Raw genomic sequence first — 16,722 nt, forward strand, 5'->3', positions numbered from 1 at the left:
AGGAAGGAAGCGCTGCTACTGGGCACAGAGGAGTGTTCCGGCAGACTATCCAGAACAAAGAAAGAATTACTGTCTGGACTTTACTACAGCCTAAAGGGAATGTTCACTAGATTAAATCAGCCTCTCTGCTCTTATTCCATGCTAACCCGGTCATCTTTATAACCTTTTAAAGCCTCAAGCCCACTAATACAGGAAGAGGATATTTGGGATGAGAAAAATAAAAACAAGTATCTTTTGGTTAGAAAGTGGCAGACTCCACGGTACATTTATAAATTGGCATTTGGTGTGTACCTGTTTTCCAGGGCCTGACAGTCCTGCATGAACTCACAGGGTCCAAACCAGAAAAGGGCTCAGACCCTGGCACCAAGGCTGCTCCATGTAAAGAATGCTACCCCGTGTGGCCAGACTTGGGTAAGCCACCTTTCAACTGTTTCAGTGTCATTTATTTTCCCACCACATCCCAGAAAGCTCCGGAAGAACACATAAATGAATATATTTATTCTCCCACAGGACATTACACTGTTACCCAGTGTGAAGGGAGCAGCCATGTGGCTCCCAAGCTCCCTTAGCAAAAGTGTGGTTCTCAGAACTGCTCCATTCACGAGCCCTCCTGCAACCAGAGGCCTGGGCTCAACTCACACAAAGTTCTGAGCAATGGCCAGCACCTTGGAATACTCGCCTTCCCGCCTGCGCAGGCTGATGGGGATGGGTGTCTTAATTCGTGTCCCCACAGGGTTCCCGTCGTCCTCAATGAGGACCACGTTGTTGGAGTCGAATCTGGGGGTCATTCGGGGGCCAGGCATGCAATGTCCCACAATGAGCGCCTTTTTCTTCTGTCCCTTGATGGCCAGTAGTATCTGGTCGCCCACCTTGCCCACTCCATTCTTGTTATAGACATGAATGCAGCGAGGAGCCCGATGGTATGGGCTGTTCCCCAGGGCACTGTTGTCCACCACTCGTACCCGCGTCATCTTCTGAATCGCACTCAGGCTCCCAGTGGTGCTAGTGGGAGAAAAAAAAGTCTGCAGTCTGTATCTCTCATGGTGAGGGTGCACAGGCCTCTTTGAGAGGTCAAGGCTAGGGAGAAAGTACATGTCAGCAACACACACACAGCAGAGTGCTGTCCAGGAGCAGCAACAGAAAGTCAGGACTTTGTGAAGACTTATCTGTACCCACAACAGTTTCCTCACAATTGAGAGCTTCTGCTGTTGTGTCAAGATCTCAATTTGGATGAGTTTTAAAGAGAACCCAATGTGACAATGAACTTCACAGCAGCCTACTTTAAAACCTTTGCTTTCCAAAAGGACTCTGAGGACTTAAAGGAATCCCTTATGGGCTAGGCTTCATCCACTGCCTATCCTGAAAAACCTGCTTCCCCAGAATACACCATTCCCTAATTTTCTTATTTACATGTTGCTGGGAACTAGAAGATATGGGTAAGTTTACAAAGGGAAGTCCTTGACACAACATAGCAAAAACTGGAAAAAAGTCAAGGTAACAATCTTTTAATACATTTTTCCTCATTAGAAAAAAAATTTTTTAGAGAGTATTTATTAAAGACAGACAAGGTATTATTAAACAAGACGATTACAGTAGGATTCCTATTTTCCTGATGCTAGCACCTGATGCTGGTGTTTCCACATGGTAATCCTAGGACCTCTTCTCTTGTTTTTTTATGCCTACTCTAGGCAATCTTACCCATTAGCATTGCTGCCAACTAGTAAATTCCATCTCCAGCCCCACCTCTCTTCTATATTCTAGTTCCATACATTTCCACTCTCCTCAACTCCCTACTCTATAGATACTGCAAACTCAGTAGGTCCCAAACTGACCTCACTGCCTCCCCTTGCAAACCTCCTCCTGCTGCTACACTTCTTATCTAGATAATGGCTTCTCCAGCAGCACCAGAACCCAAGCCATAAACCTCTCTCCACCAACATCAACTGGCCACCAAGTCCTGTTAATATCACCCGCTAAGCACCTATGTCCTTTCTCTCCAATCCCACCAACAACTTCCTTCATTGAGCAGCTCACTCTCTTGCACCAAGACTGTGACATTACTGTCCTAGTTGGTTCCCACTGCACTTCACTTTGCCGACAAAGAGCTCTCTTTAGACTATAAAAGTGATGGGCCGGGCGTGGTGGCTCAAGCCTATAATCCCAGCACTTTGGGAGGCCGAGACGGGCGGATCACGAGGTCAGATCGAGATCATCCTGGCTGACCCGGTGAAACCTCATCTCTACTAAAAAAATACAAAAAACTAGCCGGGCGAGGTGGTGGGCGCCTGTAGTCCCAGTTACTGGGGAGGCTGAGGCAGGAGAATGGCGTAAAACCCGGGAGGCGGAGCTTGCAGTGAGCTGAGATCCAGCCACTGCACTCCAGCCTGGGCGACAGAGCGAGACTCCGTCTCAAAAAAAAAAAAAAAAAGAATATAAAAGTGATGCTACTCCCCACCATCTACACTGTCAACAATCTTGTCCCAATTTACCTACCTTCTAAGGCCACACATCCTACCACTCTGGGCAGGAGCAACCAGGAACTACTGGAGTTCCCCAAGCACACCCTTCCTCCCAATTCTTCCTGAAGGCCTAAACAGGATCTGCCCCCACCTCCCTTTTGAGAAGACTGCCTCCACTCTTTCTCCTCCTCTTTCTCCACTAGCAGCTCCTATGAGAGACCATCCAAAGTACAATCCTCTACTAAAATATTCTATCACATTTTCTTAGAGTTACTTATTTTCAAGTTTGCTCCTATGGCTGACAGTGAGAATTCTTTCAGGACAGGAAGCAACTCTCATTCATCTCTGTATGGCCAACCCCAGGCGCGTTGCTCAGCAAACACCTGTGGGATGAGGGCATGACAGGGCCAGGAGGCATGTCTGCCAACGGGCATGCCTCCTGTGCTCTCCTGGCTTAGCATCTACAAGAAGAGGAGGGTGTCACACTTCTATCATGCTCAAGTTCTTGGTAATAAGCATGTATTATTTTTGTAATTCAAAAAATTTCATTTTTAAAAGAGATGATTTTAATGCTCTAGGGGAATGATAGGGTTGAGAGAGGTCAGATTCACTCTAAGAGTCTTGCAAGGACTGAAGAGTAAAAGCTTCCACCATGTGCCATTCCCCGTCGCACTTCTAACAGCATCATCACCTCTTTACCTATCCCCCATCCTGTGACCAGACCAACCAAGCCAGCTCGGCCTGATCCCTTTAGCTTTTCCCAACTCCATGCTTACCTCCCTGAGTTTTTACTCCTGTTCTAGTCACTATAACACCCTGTGTAACCCCTGATAGGAAGCTTACACAAAGACAGTTTTAAGAACTTAATGGGAAAAGTTACCTGAAACAGCGATGGCTCAGTGCTCTGCGTACACAGGTGAAGGGGCCCCAGGGCCCAGTAAAGAAAGCCATGGGATCCCAAGATAGATCCTGCAGGAAAAACGAGAGGGGGAAAAATTGGTTTCTAAGTCACAGCCCTTATAGCCAGTTTTCTTTGGGGACTTGTGTGGGAGATGGCACTTCCAGCACAAGATCATTAGTCACAAAATATAAATCTTAGCGGTTAAAGGATACACAGATGATTAGACAGAGCTCTAGCTCTGATTTTGCTGATTCACGTTCTAACTCTGGGGTTGGAGAGGTGGCATGGCCCACAACAGCTTCTGCTATAAAAAAAATACAGCAGCACAGAGAATGCCTTCCTTATTATATCACTTCCACAGGCAGGAGGAAAATATGAACCCTTGGTTATAAATCCAGCCAGGGACTACTTCTCGAGTCCTCCACAGAGGAAAAACTGCACACTATTGCCCTTGTTGATACTCATGCGCCTTCTGAAACCAGCACTTTAACTCCCTAAAAGAAAGTAAAGTATCTAAGCAGCCACTCAAGTTGTCTGTCACTACATCACCTTTCCCCCAAATGTAAAGGCCAGAACACCTGTATAGCTCAAGGCCAGCAAAGCAAAGCCAAAGGCTGCTCTTGCCAAGTCAAAGACCAAAGTCTCTATTTGGGTCAGTCTCCCAAACAACACTGTAAAATGGAAAACTGACCTACACCATACTACAGCTGAAAGCGGGCTTTGGGAAACCAAGTTGAAGAGTTAGTTGAAAGAGCAAACACCACCCAAGACTTGTGGCTCTAGTTTTCAGAATCTCAACCCTGTTGCTCCCTAGCACTAACAAATATAGAGGCTGCCAGTGCCCTGAAACACCAGAACATCACTTCAGAGAGTGCTTCAGAAAGGTCTGTAGCCAGCTGCAAAACACACCTGTTTTTCCACCCAAATGTCTGGCTGCAGAGGTGTCCATTCAAGGTCTGCCGAGAAAAGCCTCTACACTGTAGTATTTACACACAGCTTTGCTTTGCACAAGTTCAAACCACCTCAGATAAGACTTTATTTAATAAGAATGTTGGGGTGGGGGGAAAAGGAATCCACTCTTCCCCAGGAATACCTAGACACTCCATAAATACTTTTTTTTTTCTTTCCTTGAGACAGAGTCTTGCTCCGTCACCCATGCTGGAATGCAGTGGTACAACTGCAGCTCACTGCAGTCCTGAACTCCCCAAGCTCAGGTGATCCTCCCACCTCAGCCTCCCGAATAGTCAGGACCACAGACACACACCAGGATGCCAGGCTAATTTTTTGGGTTTTTTTCTCAGAGATGATGGTCTCACTTCGTTGCCCAGGTTGGCCTTGAACTCCTGAGTACTCCTGAGTTAATGTAATCCTCCCGCCTCAGCCCCTCAAAGTGCTGGGATTATGGGTGTAAGCCACCCACCACACCTGGCCTTTAAATGCTTATTAACTACAATTTAGCCTCAAATCCCAAACTTACTCCCAAGTGTTTTCCTTAAGACAACCCATGAAGCATTAGCCAAAATGTAATTATGATTAGAAAAATTAAATGCAAATGTATGCAACTACTAACATCTGACACATAGAGAATCACAGACTACCAAATGAGACCAGCTTTACTTTTACTGGTGAGGTGACCCTGGACAAGTAACCAAACTGCTGAGCTTTGGTTTCCCATCTGTAACACAGGGATACTAACAGTATCTTCCCCCAAGGTAGTTATGAGGATTCAATTAGATAAGCCATGCAAAGCACTTAGCATAGTGCCTGGCACTCTTCACCAGCTAATAAGCTATCATCATCATCATGTCGTATATCATTTTAAAGATTAGAAAATTGATATACAGGCAGATTAAGTGACTTGTGTAGAATCCCACAATTAGTCAAGGGCAGAACCAGAACTGGATCCAGGTTCAGTCCAAGGGTGTTCCAATCGCACTCTGCAGCCTTGCTCTGCTATACCAAAGCTCATTTCACACAAGAGCCCTGGGTGTCAAGCAGCTTTAAGGGTCATTTGGCCTCTTTCTGTGTTGTTTGTTTATGAACACTTATCAAATGGTTACAATGTGTCAGGCAGCAGGCTAAGTGTCTTATATTACCATCTCATTTAAACTTCATGGCCAGGCACAGTGGCTCACACCTGTAATCCCAGCCGAGGTGGGCAGATCACCTGAGGTCAGGAGTCTGAGATCAGCCTGATTAACATGGAGAAACCCCATCTCTACTAAAAATACAAAATTAGCCAGGCATGGTGGCACAAGTCTGTAATCCCAGCTACTCAGGAAGCTGAGGCAGGAGAATCGCTTGAACCCTGGCGGTGGAAGTTGGGGTGAGCCGAGATTGCATCATTGCACTCCAGCCTGGGCGACAAGAGCAAAACTCTGTCTCAAATAAATAAATAAATTAAATAAACCTCAAAAAACTCTATGAAATGGGTACAATTATTATTAGCCTCACTGTTATACACAAAGAAATAAAGCCCAGAGAGGTTAAATAACTTGCCCAAGGTCACATGGCTAGGAGTGACCAGGCTGAAATATGAACCCCAGTTGTGGGCTTCCTAAACCCATGCTCTTACTCAACAGAGTAAACATGGCAACTTTAATTTAAATATTAATATTTTACAACTATTGAATCATTCTTGTTCCATCAAGAATACTGACGTCAGCTGGGCGCAGTGGTGCATGCCTATAATCCCAGCACTTTTGGAGGCCAAGGCAGGCGGATTACTTAAGGTCAGGAGTTCGAGACCAGCCTGGCCAACATGGTGAAACCCCTTCTCTATTAAAAATACAAAAAATAAGCCGGGCGTGGTGGCGGGCACCTGTAGTCCCAGCTACTCAGGAGGCTGAGGCAGGAGAATCGCTTGAACCTGGGAGGCGGAGGTTGCAGTGAGCCAAGGTTGGGCCACTGCACTCCAGCCTCGGCAATATAGTGAGTCTCCATCTTAAAAAAAAAAAAAAAAAGAACACTGACATCACATGCACATTTTACTCACAGCCAATTCAGTGTTAGCTGAATCAACTGAAATGGAGACACATACCAGGTGAAAATTATTCCTTTTGGTCTAATTTAAGTTTTGAAGACAATTTGTAGTACAGGAGGCAAGAAGAGATCCATACTCAGAGCAATAGCTAAAAACTGGCAAAAAACAAACAACAAAACAAAACTTCTGAAAAGTAGAGTCCTTCTGGTCCAGGCTGCGTTAGCTCAAATCCCTGCCAAGCTGTTCCCATCTGATGCTGGCAGGCCCTTGGCTCCCTGGGAGAGAAGAGTCTCCTGAACGACTCCACAGAACCCTCAAGATTAACCCAGCACCACCCACATTCCCTCTCCCGAGAAGTGCAACACCCTGCCTCTCAGCACCACACTGCTTCCTCAAGAACGCTGATATTAGTCCAAGAACTGCAGAAGCACTTAAGGGCTTCCCAGAACTTTCCTGACTCAGGTGTCGTCACAAAGCACCTCCCTAAACTCTGTAAGGCTGTCAGTGCACAAACACAAACTCAGGCCTCCTCTCTGCACCTTGCTCTCAAGCCAACTCCACAACCAACACTCATCTCTGCCCAGCCAAATGTGACCCAGCTCCACAAGAATCTCCTCCACAAAGTCTTGTGTCAAACGGCAGCATCACTTGCTACCCCTCCTGAACACTGGGACATCCTCGTGCCAGTGCAACTCTCAGAGTCAATATTCACTATCCAAACACCGACACTGAGTAAATGTGGATACTTTGAGATAAGGCTGATGTCCTTTAACATTCTATTTCTTCCTACTCACTATTCAAAATTCAGAAACCAGATATTCTGACAACATGGCATCTGAACATGCTACAGGAATTCAGGAGCCACACAGACTCTGATGGTAAGGATTACCTGTGCTGCCCTCAAACACAAGAGTGATATATTTATGTCTCTAGGGAGCATTTCCCAATTCAGTGACTTTTCACTAGCTCTTTAGTGGATCTGATATTGACCTCTAGACCTAAACCCAAAGGACTCAGACATCAAATGGCCAGCAGTTAGCATTCCTATGAAGTTGAAAGCACAAAAGAACCAAATACATTCACTTTTTGTAGATACGTCCCGTATCCCTCCAAAAAAACAAACTGTTGTACCCTCCTCTTCCACCCTAGCAAAAGACCCCAGCCAGTCCTGATAGTAACAGTAGGAGTGCAATAAATACTTGTTGAATAAAATAAATGAGGTAGCCAGGAGAAAGACAGATCCCCCATGGATCTGACGGAGGGAAATCCAGACACAGTAGAGCTCTTATCTGTATTTTTGGAATCAGGACATGTCAGGCAAACACGCTGTAAGAGAATGATGGTGCTAATCATGGAGGATTAGCCCGTGCTTTTTTTCCAGGCCCCCTGGACTCACCTCCTGGGCCTGGTGCCTACACTGTCCACTATGGAAAATGCCTCATCCCACCACTAAAATAACTGCTTCAGATCAGGGAAGAGCAATGGAGGCAGCAATTTACTTCAAAGCAACTTTGATGGACCCTGATATTATTTCCTAGCATAAATCTATCCTATGGACACAGACCCTGAATCACTTCAGACCTAGTCTATACACAATGGTTGTTTCACAAGGAATGTCACTCTGAGTCTTGTGCACAGGAGACTGGCTTCAACAATAGTTCCTTCTCTACAACACTCTCACTTAGAGGAGGCCAGGTATTTGGAAAACTTTGGTGCCAGAGACGGCTTTTCATGCCACTTCCTGGTCAGCACTAAGTACTACTCTCCTGTTTTAGAACATGAATCAACTTCTCTTTAAAAAGAGGTGGGGTCGGGGGTGGGAAGAGAGGGTGGGTGGAAGGAAAAGAAAAAAGAAATTAAATTAATACAATCCAAGCCATGCTCATTTTCCATCTTGCTTTAAGATCTCCCTTCACTTGCAGAGGCAAGGGAGGACTAAGGATTTCAATGGAATATGGGGGAATTGGCATCGCCCTACAGGTCCCATTGGATGCATGCTCTGTGAGAGGAGGGACCAGCCCTTGCTCTGCTCTGTGCCAGACATTCAGTGCCCAGAACTGTGCCTAGCACAACTACAGCTGAGTAACTCTCTATTAAGTGGACAGAACTGATTTATGGCTGGGCACGGTGGCTCACGCCTGTAATCCAAACACTTTGGGAGGCCAAGGCGGGCGGATCACCTGAGGTCAGGAGTTTGAGACCAGCCTGGCCAACAATACCAAATTTTTGGTCTCTACCAAAAATACAAAAATTAGCGGGGCATGGTGGTACGTGCCTGTAGTCCCAGCTACAGTCAGTCCCCGGCTGAGGCAAGAGAATCTCTTGAACCGGGGAGGCGGAGGTTGCAGTGAGCTGAGATCACACCACTGCACTCCAGCCTAGGTGACAGAGTAAGACTCTGTCTCAGAAACAAAATAAAAAAAGAACTGATTTATAATTCAACCTCCAGCTCCAGAGAGGCTCCACGTCAGTGGGGTTTGTGGTTTTTCTTGTGCCCTTTACCCAGGCTCCCAGTGACTTGGGAGAGCCTCACAGGCACAGAGAGCTTTTTTTTTTCTTTCTTTTTTTTAGAGAAGGAGTCTTGCTCTGTCGCCCAGGCTGGAGTGCAGTGGCGATCTCCGCTCACTCCAAGCTCCACCTCCTGGGTTCACACCATTCTCCTGCCTCAGCCTCCTGAGTAGCTGGGACTACAGGCGCTAATTTTTTGTATTTTTAGTAGAGATGGGGGTTTCACCATGTTAGCCAGGATGGTCTCGATCTCCTGACTTTGTGATCTGCCCGCCTCAGCCTCTCAAAGTGCTGGGATTACAGGCGTGAGCCACCGCGCTCTGCCAGAGAGCTCATTTTTAGTTACCTGAGTTGGAAGGGCAGACACAAAGAGTCTGTACCTCTGATGCTTTGTGGAAAGCTGGAAAGTACCATTACTTTAAGTTTTGAGGATCAGCAAAATATATTTAGTATCACAGATCTATATGTAATTATACATTGTTTCTACCTAAACAATTTCAATCTTTAGGTACCTGGCAGGTTACATTTTAAAGACCTTTCAAGGGGAATGGCCTCTATAGAAAAAGGAGAAAACAAAAAGTTCAGCACAATCACAAATGAGCCTTAAAAGGAGGTTCTGCTAGTATGTAACGGACAGGAAAAGAGACACTGAGAAATCAAATGGAAAGCCCAGACGCAAAAAAGACAAACTCTGCCAGTGTGAGAGTATAAATGTCCTTCTTAATCAAAACAGGAAAAGCAAAGGCCTGGCAGCTCTGATAAATCAAAAACAAAAAGGAATTCTTGGGACCCTCTGTCCTGTCACGCAGACACAACCCCTCGCATCTCAGGTTTCTCCTCAACCATTCTGGACCAGTAAGTACTTTCATTTGTTGCTTACAGACTCATTACTGTTTTTGCTGCCCAACTATTTCCTTTTAGGAAGTGTGGTGTGTGCGTGGTTTGGTAACCTCACACAATAGCATGTTATAACTCTCAAAGTACTTTCACACAGATCACTTTCTTTGAAGATTTCAGTTTGAGCTCCCAATGGAAACAAAGAAACAGGAAAGACCAACAGTCTGCAAGGGGGCTGAATCTGCTAATGATTCTGAACAGTTCTGCAGGCTCCACAGAGTTGGAGAAATGAAGACAGAAATGCAAAGCTTGTTGGTTGACTCATCCAAGGTTAGAAGGCAATAAGGCCCAGATCAGAGCCCAAGGCTGTTTTTATTAAACACTGCACAATACTTGCACAGTGAAGATGCTGCTTTAGCCACTAATAAGCTTCACGGATACAAATAAATGTTCCACACGCAGGGTAAGTACTCCTTCTCCTTTGGCAAGGCTGCCACATAATCTTTAAACAACTCAGGAAACAAAAAGCCATCCCTTCATTAAATATCTGCACTACACGCAGGACAGCCTCGGACCAAAGCTAAAGCTGATTTTGAGTGATCTGCCAAGGTGTGAGTTTTCACAGCAGCACTATCAATGTAAAGTATCCCTCAATAGCATGATCTGCTGTTTCCACCACAGCTACCACTGAGAAAACCCCATTTCTCAATCCCATTTCACAAAGGGAAAACATGTCTAGGGTTATTGTCCTATATTTGTTTATCTAACTTATGCCCCACCTTGTTGCAAAAGTATTTAAAGTAGGGCGTGGTGGTTCACATCTGTAATTACACCACTTTGGGAGGCTGAGGGAGGAGGATCACTGGAGCTCAGGGGTTGGGGGTTGCAGTGAACCGTAATTTTGACACAACACTCCAGCCTGGGTGACAGAGCGAGACCCTGCCTCAAAAAAAAAAAAAAAAAAAAAAAAGCAGTAGTACTTAGACAGATCTGACAATTTTCAATTATTCAAGGTGGTTTTTCACTGTGGAGACAATTGTATAGTTTATCTAGTTTTGCTTCCCCTCCCATCCCTACCTCACAAGTATACAAACACCTATAATCCAGATATAAATTTGTAATATTCTTCATCTGGTCAAACTCAGGAAAAACTGCACAAGGTAAAGTAAAATTCTACTGAATCATATACATAATTCCCTTCCTATTGGGCCAGATTTAGGTGGGCTCCAGGTTTATGAAGATGTCAGATTGGCAGAAGAGTAGTGCGGAAAAGTTAAAGAATGGGGATGAGGCCGGGCGCGGTGGCTCAAGCCTGTAATCCCAGCACTTTGGGAGGCCGAGACGGGCGGATCACGAGGTCAGGAGATCGAAACCATCCTGGCTAATACGGTGAAATCCCGTCTCTACTAAAAAATACAAAAAACGAGCCGGGCGACGAGGCGGGCGCCTGTAGTCCCAGCTACTCAGGAGGCTGAGACAGGAGAATGGCGGGAACCCGGGAGGCGGAGCTTGCAGTGAGCTGAGAGCCGGCCACTGCACTCCAGCCTGGGCGGCAGAGCAAGACTCCGTCTCAAAAAAAAAAAAAAAAAGAATGGGGATGGGAGGGTGCTGCTGATAGAAAGCATGTATCTCTTTCACTCCATTCTCCCCTTCTCTCACACCAAGTCTGTGACCCTGGAATCACCTGTCCAGGTCTCAACAACTCTCTGCCAAGCAGAGATCATATTGGGAAAAGCAAAGTGGTCTGGAAATGGAAGTGCTTTAGCTTCACTCATATAAGGGATCATTTTAACGTGGACAATCCTTCTCTGAAGTATCCAGTAGGGACTAAATCTGCAGGATAAATTGTTTACCAGATCCTGGCCAGGAAGAGCAAGCTTGTTCCCTGATTCTCAAGGCAGCACCATGGATGCCTCTTTAAGATCACAGCCCTGAAAGTGTTTTCAGTTTAGAGTGGACATGATAAAGTGCTTCCTCTCTTTTCTAAAGACATAAATGATTTTTTGAGTTTTTAACAGAGGGCTTTCCTACTCTGAGTTGTGTTTCACTGGTGAATGGTAAGCTACTTTACTACGACCTTTTTAAATATTCAGCATATTACCTGACCCAGAACATTTCTGAGATCTGAACTGCAGTCTTCTCTTGCATACTAGTTGTCATTGTAAATACACATGTAAAATCATACCAAGGGTAAGCAACAACCCAGACAAACCATGAGCCTATAAAATAGAAGGCTAAACCATAACCTGCTTTTCGAGCCCCTACACAGCCCTAAGAACTAGCCAAGTGCTGGGCGCGGTGGCTCACGCCTGTAATCCCAGCACTTTGAGAGGCCAAGACGGGCGGATCACGAGGTCACGAGATCGAGACCATCCTGGCCAACATGGTGAAACCCCGTCTCTACTAAAAATACAAAAAAAAAAATTAGCCGGGCTTAGTGGCAGGCGCCTGTAGTCCCAGCTAGCAGGAGGCTGAGGCAGGAGAATGGCGTGAACCCAGGAGGCGGAGCTTGCAGTGAGCCGAGATTGCGCCACTGCACTCCAGCCTGGGCGACAGAGCAAGACTCTGTCTCAAAAAAAAAAAAAAGAACTAGCCAAGCAACCTGACAGTAGGAAAATCCATCTTAGGTGGGCCCAGGTATCATAATCCCAAAGACATGAGTGGAGCAAAATAGATTTTAAAGGATTCTTGCAACACTGAAGACTCTAGGAGCTACGGAGAGTCTAAATAACGATGTTCAGTGCCCAACTACCTGAAAAGTGGACTCCGGAGAAATTTTGTTGTTGTTATTTCCCTCCCCTCCCAACCCCGGGAAACATTTTATCTTTAATATTCAGGAGCAATAATAAAATATTTTGGCCACTGTTCCTTCACGGATTCCACAAGGCACTTAATTCTCATGTCAGGCTTTTTGAAATGCTTGCCCTGGAAAGTGTCACTTGATGGCTCACACACTCCTTAAGGATTAGGTGCTGACCCTAATCAGGCACAGGCAGAAATAGCTCAGGAATCCACATGCTCAGACTCATAACTATACTATTTTGTAAAAAAATAAAAACATATAAAAAATGCCTTCTGGCTGGACAAGGAGGCTCATGCCTGTAATCCCAGCACTTTGGGAGGCTGAGTTGGGTAGACTGATTGAGGCCAGGGGTTGGAGACCAGCCTGGGCAACATGTTGAAACCCCATCTCTACTAAAAATACAAAAATTAGCCAGGAGTGGTGGCGCGCACTTGCAGTCCCAGCTACTCGGGAGGCTGAGGCGTAAGAATTGCTAGATCCCAGGAGAGGCTGCAGTGAGCTGAGATTTTACTGCTGCACCCAGATCTCCCCAGCCTGGGCAAGACAGACTGAACCAAAAAAAAAAAAAAAAAAAAAAAGCCTTCTAGTGATCCTCAGAAGTCCAAAAACCAGGTAACTATGGCCTCCACTTCCATTTTTCAGATATCCATTACAATGCTATTTGACCTCAAAGTGAATTTTATTGTTCCACTCATGCAATAGATTACACCAATTTCACAACTCCCAGAATCCAAACCTACACAGACCCTTCCCACCAGGCACTTTACCAAAAACGGGCTTCATCTCCATCTTCCTTTCTGTCACAGTTGAAAAACTGCCCTTCCTAATTAAGCCAACCAACTTCTTACCTCAATAAAATCCTTGTTTTTCAACAGCACATACAGTATTTCCAGTGATGAATAGTGAACTGTCTTTCATCTCACACAGTAACCTCTGTGAAGAAGATCTACTTTGTTCTTTACTATATATTCCTGGCATGCTAACTGCATCCTCGTGGGCAATTTTAAGTGACTGAAAACTCAGGCAAAGAAAGGCAAGAGGGCAAATACAAGGGCACAGGACATCAATGCTTTTCCAATTTTTCTCACTGCGACCTACAGAAACACACTGTAGAACACCTTCTAATACACTCACACGTGTGTGTACACCTGAAGCAAGTGTCAAGAAACAATACCCTTACTAAGTGCAACACTGTCTGATATTTTCTGTTTCATGTGTTAAATGGCCGTGATCTACTAAACTGATTTCCAGTTCACCAATAGGATTCAGTTTGAAAAACACTGCAATAAATCAAACCTTACAGTTGCATTCCACAAGCTACTAATTAACTCTTGAAAAGCCAGCATACAGCAGAGACGCTGACCAACTACAAGATCCAACCCCCAGGTGGGCAGTGTCCTTCTGTTCAGCAGTGGCAGTTCCCCACCACCACCACCAGCCCTGGGAGTTAAGTATCTCCCAAATTCCCAGTGTTTCCCAAGTAGCCCAAGGTGTCTGTCATATGCCCTTTTAACCTCTTTATAAATTCAGTCCCATCCATCTCTTATGGTGGCAAAGTTCATTCATCGTCCGCTGTGGAAAGCAAAACTTCCTTTTTGTCCCCTCCAGGAACCAAAAATTAAAAGACCAGGTTGGTGCCCGTTGTGCCTTTGTGATCTATTTGTGTGGGTGACATATATATACAAGAGTCTCAGTCTCTCCCTTCATCTTTCCAGTCTTAATCACTGATAGATGCAGTCTCTGGTGAAATGAGAAACCAGGGAACCCCCTTGCCTGGGGGAGGGCGCACTCATCAGCGTGACAGAGTGAAAGCAAAAACTCAATCCTCACACCACAGAGGCGTCTGGACAACTCATCTCCAGACCCAAGTTGGGAAAGGGGAGGGCGGCGCGGAGAGCGGAGAAGCCCGAGGACACGCACTGGAGTGACCTGCGACAGCTGAACGCAGCCCGCCCTCCCCAAGTCGGCTCCGCAACCCGGGGAAAGCAGGTGAGAGCCCGCCATGGACTTGGAAGTCGCAGAAGCCGCCCACGGAGAGTTGGAGGGAGGAGGGTCCGGGTCAGGGGCCTCCCCTCCCCGTCGGGACCCCTCCCACTGACCCTCTGCCTCCCTCTCTGGCCTCTCCTCACTCACCCCGGGGAGTGGGCCTCCCCTACTGGAGAGAAAGGAAGAGAAGGAGAGAATTAGGGCCTTGACGCCCACCCCCGCACCCCACCATACCGCTCTCGCCGCCCGGGAAAATCCCGCCGCGGGCCCCAACGGCCAAGCGCCGCCTTCGCCCCACGCGATCTCTCCCCAGCGCCTGCGCGCCAGGCCCAGCCCGGCTGACGCGATCTGAGAGTGCGCGCGCGCCTTGCGTGCGCCGGCGTGGGGGACGGGACATACGGGGCTCCGCCCCCTCCCTCTTCCCTCCTCCCGCTCCCCCTCCCCCATACACTGCCGCGGCCGCCGCAGGAGCCCGGAGCTCGAGCCGCCCGACTCCCCCTCCCCCTCCCCCAGCCCCGCCCCGCCCCAACCCGGGGCTCCGAGCCGGAGCCGAGTCTGCGCCTGGGGGTGAGTACGCGACCCCTCCCCCAGCCCTCGCTCTTTTCTTCGAAGATCCCACCACCACCCAAAGAAAAAACCTGGACTCAGCTGCGCGTCCCCTCCCTTCAACCTCCTGCGGGACCCAGAGGTGCCCGGGCCCGCGGGACCCAGCGGTGGCGCGCGCTGCCCCCAACCCCGCACCATCCCGAGCCAAATGTGAGTCCTCCAACCCCTGCCGGAGGTCCAGATACTCGCCGCCCGCTCTCCCCAGCCCCGGGGAGATCCCAAGGGGTGGGACCCCCGCCCCCGGCCCCCGAGTGCCACTCTTCTCCCACCTGCCCGGTGCAGGTGCGCGTCCCCTGTGCGCCCCTCGGGGGTGCCAGCTGCGCCCCGCCTGTCCGCCGCCGCTGTAGGGAACTAGCCGCCCCCGCCCCCGAGTTTTGGACCCCGGGTCACCAAGTCCGATGCCTTCTGTCCCTTTTATTTTTTCTGCTGCTCCCGGGGGCGAGTACACCCGAAGTCGGCCCAGGGTAAGGGCTCGGGCTTGGGCAGGGGCAGGGTTCGCAGGCGCTGGCATGAGGCCGGCGGCTGCCCCCCACCCTTCTGGGTCCTGACTGATCTGCAGGCTGGGGAGGCGGCCGGCCCCGGGAGCGTGTCCTCTCCTTACGCCCCACACAGTGCAGTTCATTCATGAGCCGCCCGGGCCTGCGTTGGAGGGTGCGGTGGGGAAAAGATTCAGACGCGGAACTGAGAGTCCGGCAAAGGCCCTGTTGCGGGGAGGGGGCGCCGCTTTGTCCCTCCTGGCTGTTTTGAACGCCTAAGGCGGACAGTCCCAAAGCTTGGCTCCTTGTTCCCCAGAAAAGGAAAGGACGCTTTGGAAGTGAGGAGGAGAGGTCAGAGCCTGCCCTTGGGGCTCTATGTTGCCACCTGCCTGGGTATACTGGGCAGAGGTCTGGCTGCTCAGGGCAAGCTTGAGAACTCCACTGCCCTGGGGGGCTGGGGCTTGCCTACCCAATACCGGTCTGCAGCAGCCTGGGAGCAATGAGGCTGTGCCTAACACCTGCTGAAGAGAGGCCCATCCTGCCTCCCAGGCCAGGATGAGGAGGGGAGTGGGAGTGTCAGCCAGGCTTCAAGTGGGGGTGTGCTGGCAGCATGATTGTCCTCCAGGGCACCAGAGGGTCCAGGCCCTGGCATGCCCCAGGTGGCACATGCTGGGGCCTGCTGTTGCTCACTCAGTGCAGTCTTGGCCTGTGGGTGGATGGGAACATGGCAAGGCAGAAGGCAGGCAGTGGGTAACTAAGAACCCCCTTGGGACATCATATAAGTTCCCTCCAAGTATAGCAGAGTCTTAGAGACCTGGGTTCAAATTCTAGCTCTACCATTCTTCAGCTGTGTGACCTTGACAAGTTACTTAACCTGTCTGAACCTCAGTTTTCATTAAAAAGTGTGTTTATGCCTATAATTCCAGCACTTTGGGAGACTGAGGCAGACAGATCACTTGAGGTCAGGAGTTCGAGACCAGCCTGGCCAACATGGTGAAACCCCATCGCTACTAAAAATACAAAAATTAGCCAGGCATGGTGGCACACACTTGTAATCCCAGCTACTCGGGAGGCTGAGGCAGGAGAATGGCTTAAACCTGGGAGGCAGAAGTTGCAGTGAGCTGAGATCATGGCACTTTACTCCAGCCTGGGTGACAGAGCGA

General features: G+C 48.2%; 2 protein-coding genes across 8 annotated transcripts in view; one reads left to right on the forward strand and one right to left on the reverse strand.

Annotated features, from left to right (window-relative positions):
• Positions 1–477: 477 nt before the first annotated feature.
• MRPL14 (mitochondrial ribosomal protein L14) lies at positions 478–14,853 on the reverse strand. 3 transcript variants are annotated; one of them, XM_033217306.1, is made up of 3 exons: positions 14,712–14,853; positions 3,340–3,428; positions 478–1,002 (listed from the first exon to the last, which is right to left on the reverse strand). In XM_033217306.1, the coding sequence occupies exons 2-3, from the start codon at positions 3,408–3,410 to the stop codon at positions 636–638; spliced, it is 438 nt and encodes a 145-aa protein (XP_033073197.1). In that variant the 5' UTR covers positions 3,411–3,428; positions 14,712–14,853; the 3' UTR covers positions 478–635. The 3 variants fall into 3 exon arrangements, with proteins under 3 accessions (XP_033073197.1, XP_033073199.1, XP_033073198.1); XM_033217308.1 differs by having other exon boundaries at positions 14,625–14,853; XM_033217307.1 differs by having other exon boundaries at positions 14,751–14,809.
• Positions 14,220–16,722, forward strand: part of TMEM63B (transmembrane protein 63B) — a 28,666-nt gene continuing 26,163 nt past the window's right edge. For 2 of the 5 annotated variants that reach the window (XM_033217302.1, XM_033217304.1), the window contains exon 1: positions 14,220–14,480. The gene's annotated coding sequence lies outside the window, so the exon portion shown is untranslated. Of the gene's footprint in view, positions 14,481–14,908; positions 15,234–16,722 lie in introns of those variants that run through there. The other 3 variants (XM_033217301.1, XM_033217303.1, XM_033217305.1) reach the window with 2 other exon arrangements.

Source organism: Trachypithecus francoisi, unplaced genomic scaffold, assembly GCF_009764315.1.
Source record: "Trachypithecus francoisi isolate TF-2019V2 unplaced genomic scaffold, Tfra_2.0 Lachesis_group10, whole genome shotgun sequence".
In the NCBI taxonomy this organism is placed as follows: domain Eukaryota; kingdom Metazoa; phylum Chordata; class Mammalia; order Primates; family Cercopithecidae; genus Trachypithecus; species Trachypithecus francoisi.

Bases quoted from the DNA above. Each gene is read 5' to 3' on its own strand.
- MRPL14 (XM_033217306.1), bottom strand. From the start codon at position 3,410: ATGGCTTTCTTTACTGGGCCCTGGGGCCCCTTCACCTGTGTACGCAGA. The intron at 1,003-3,339 runs GTAACTTTTCCC...TTCTCCCACTAG, and splicing joins CTGAGCCATCGCTGTTTCAG to CACCACTGGGAGCCTGAGTG.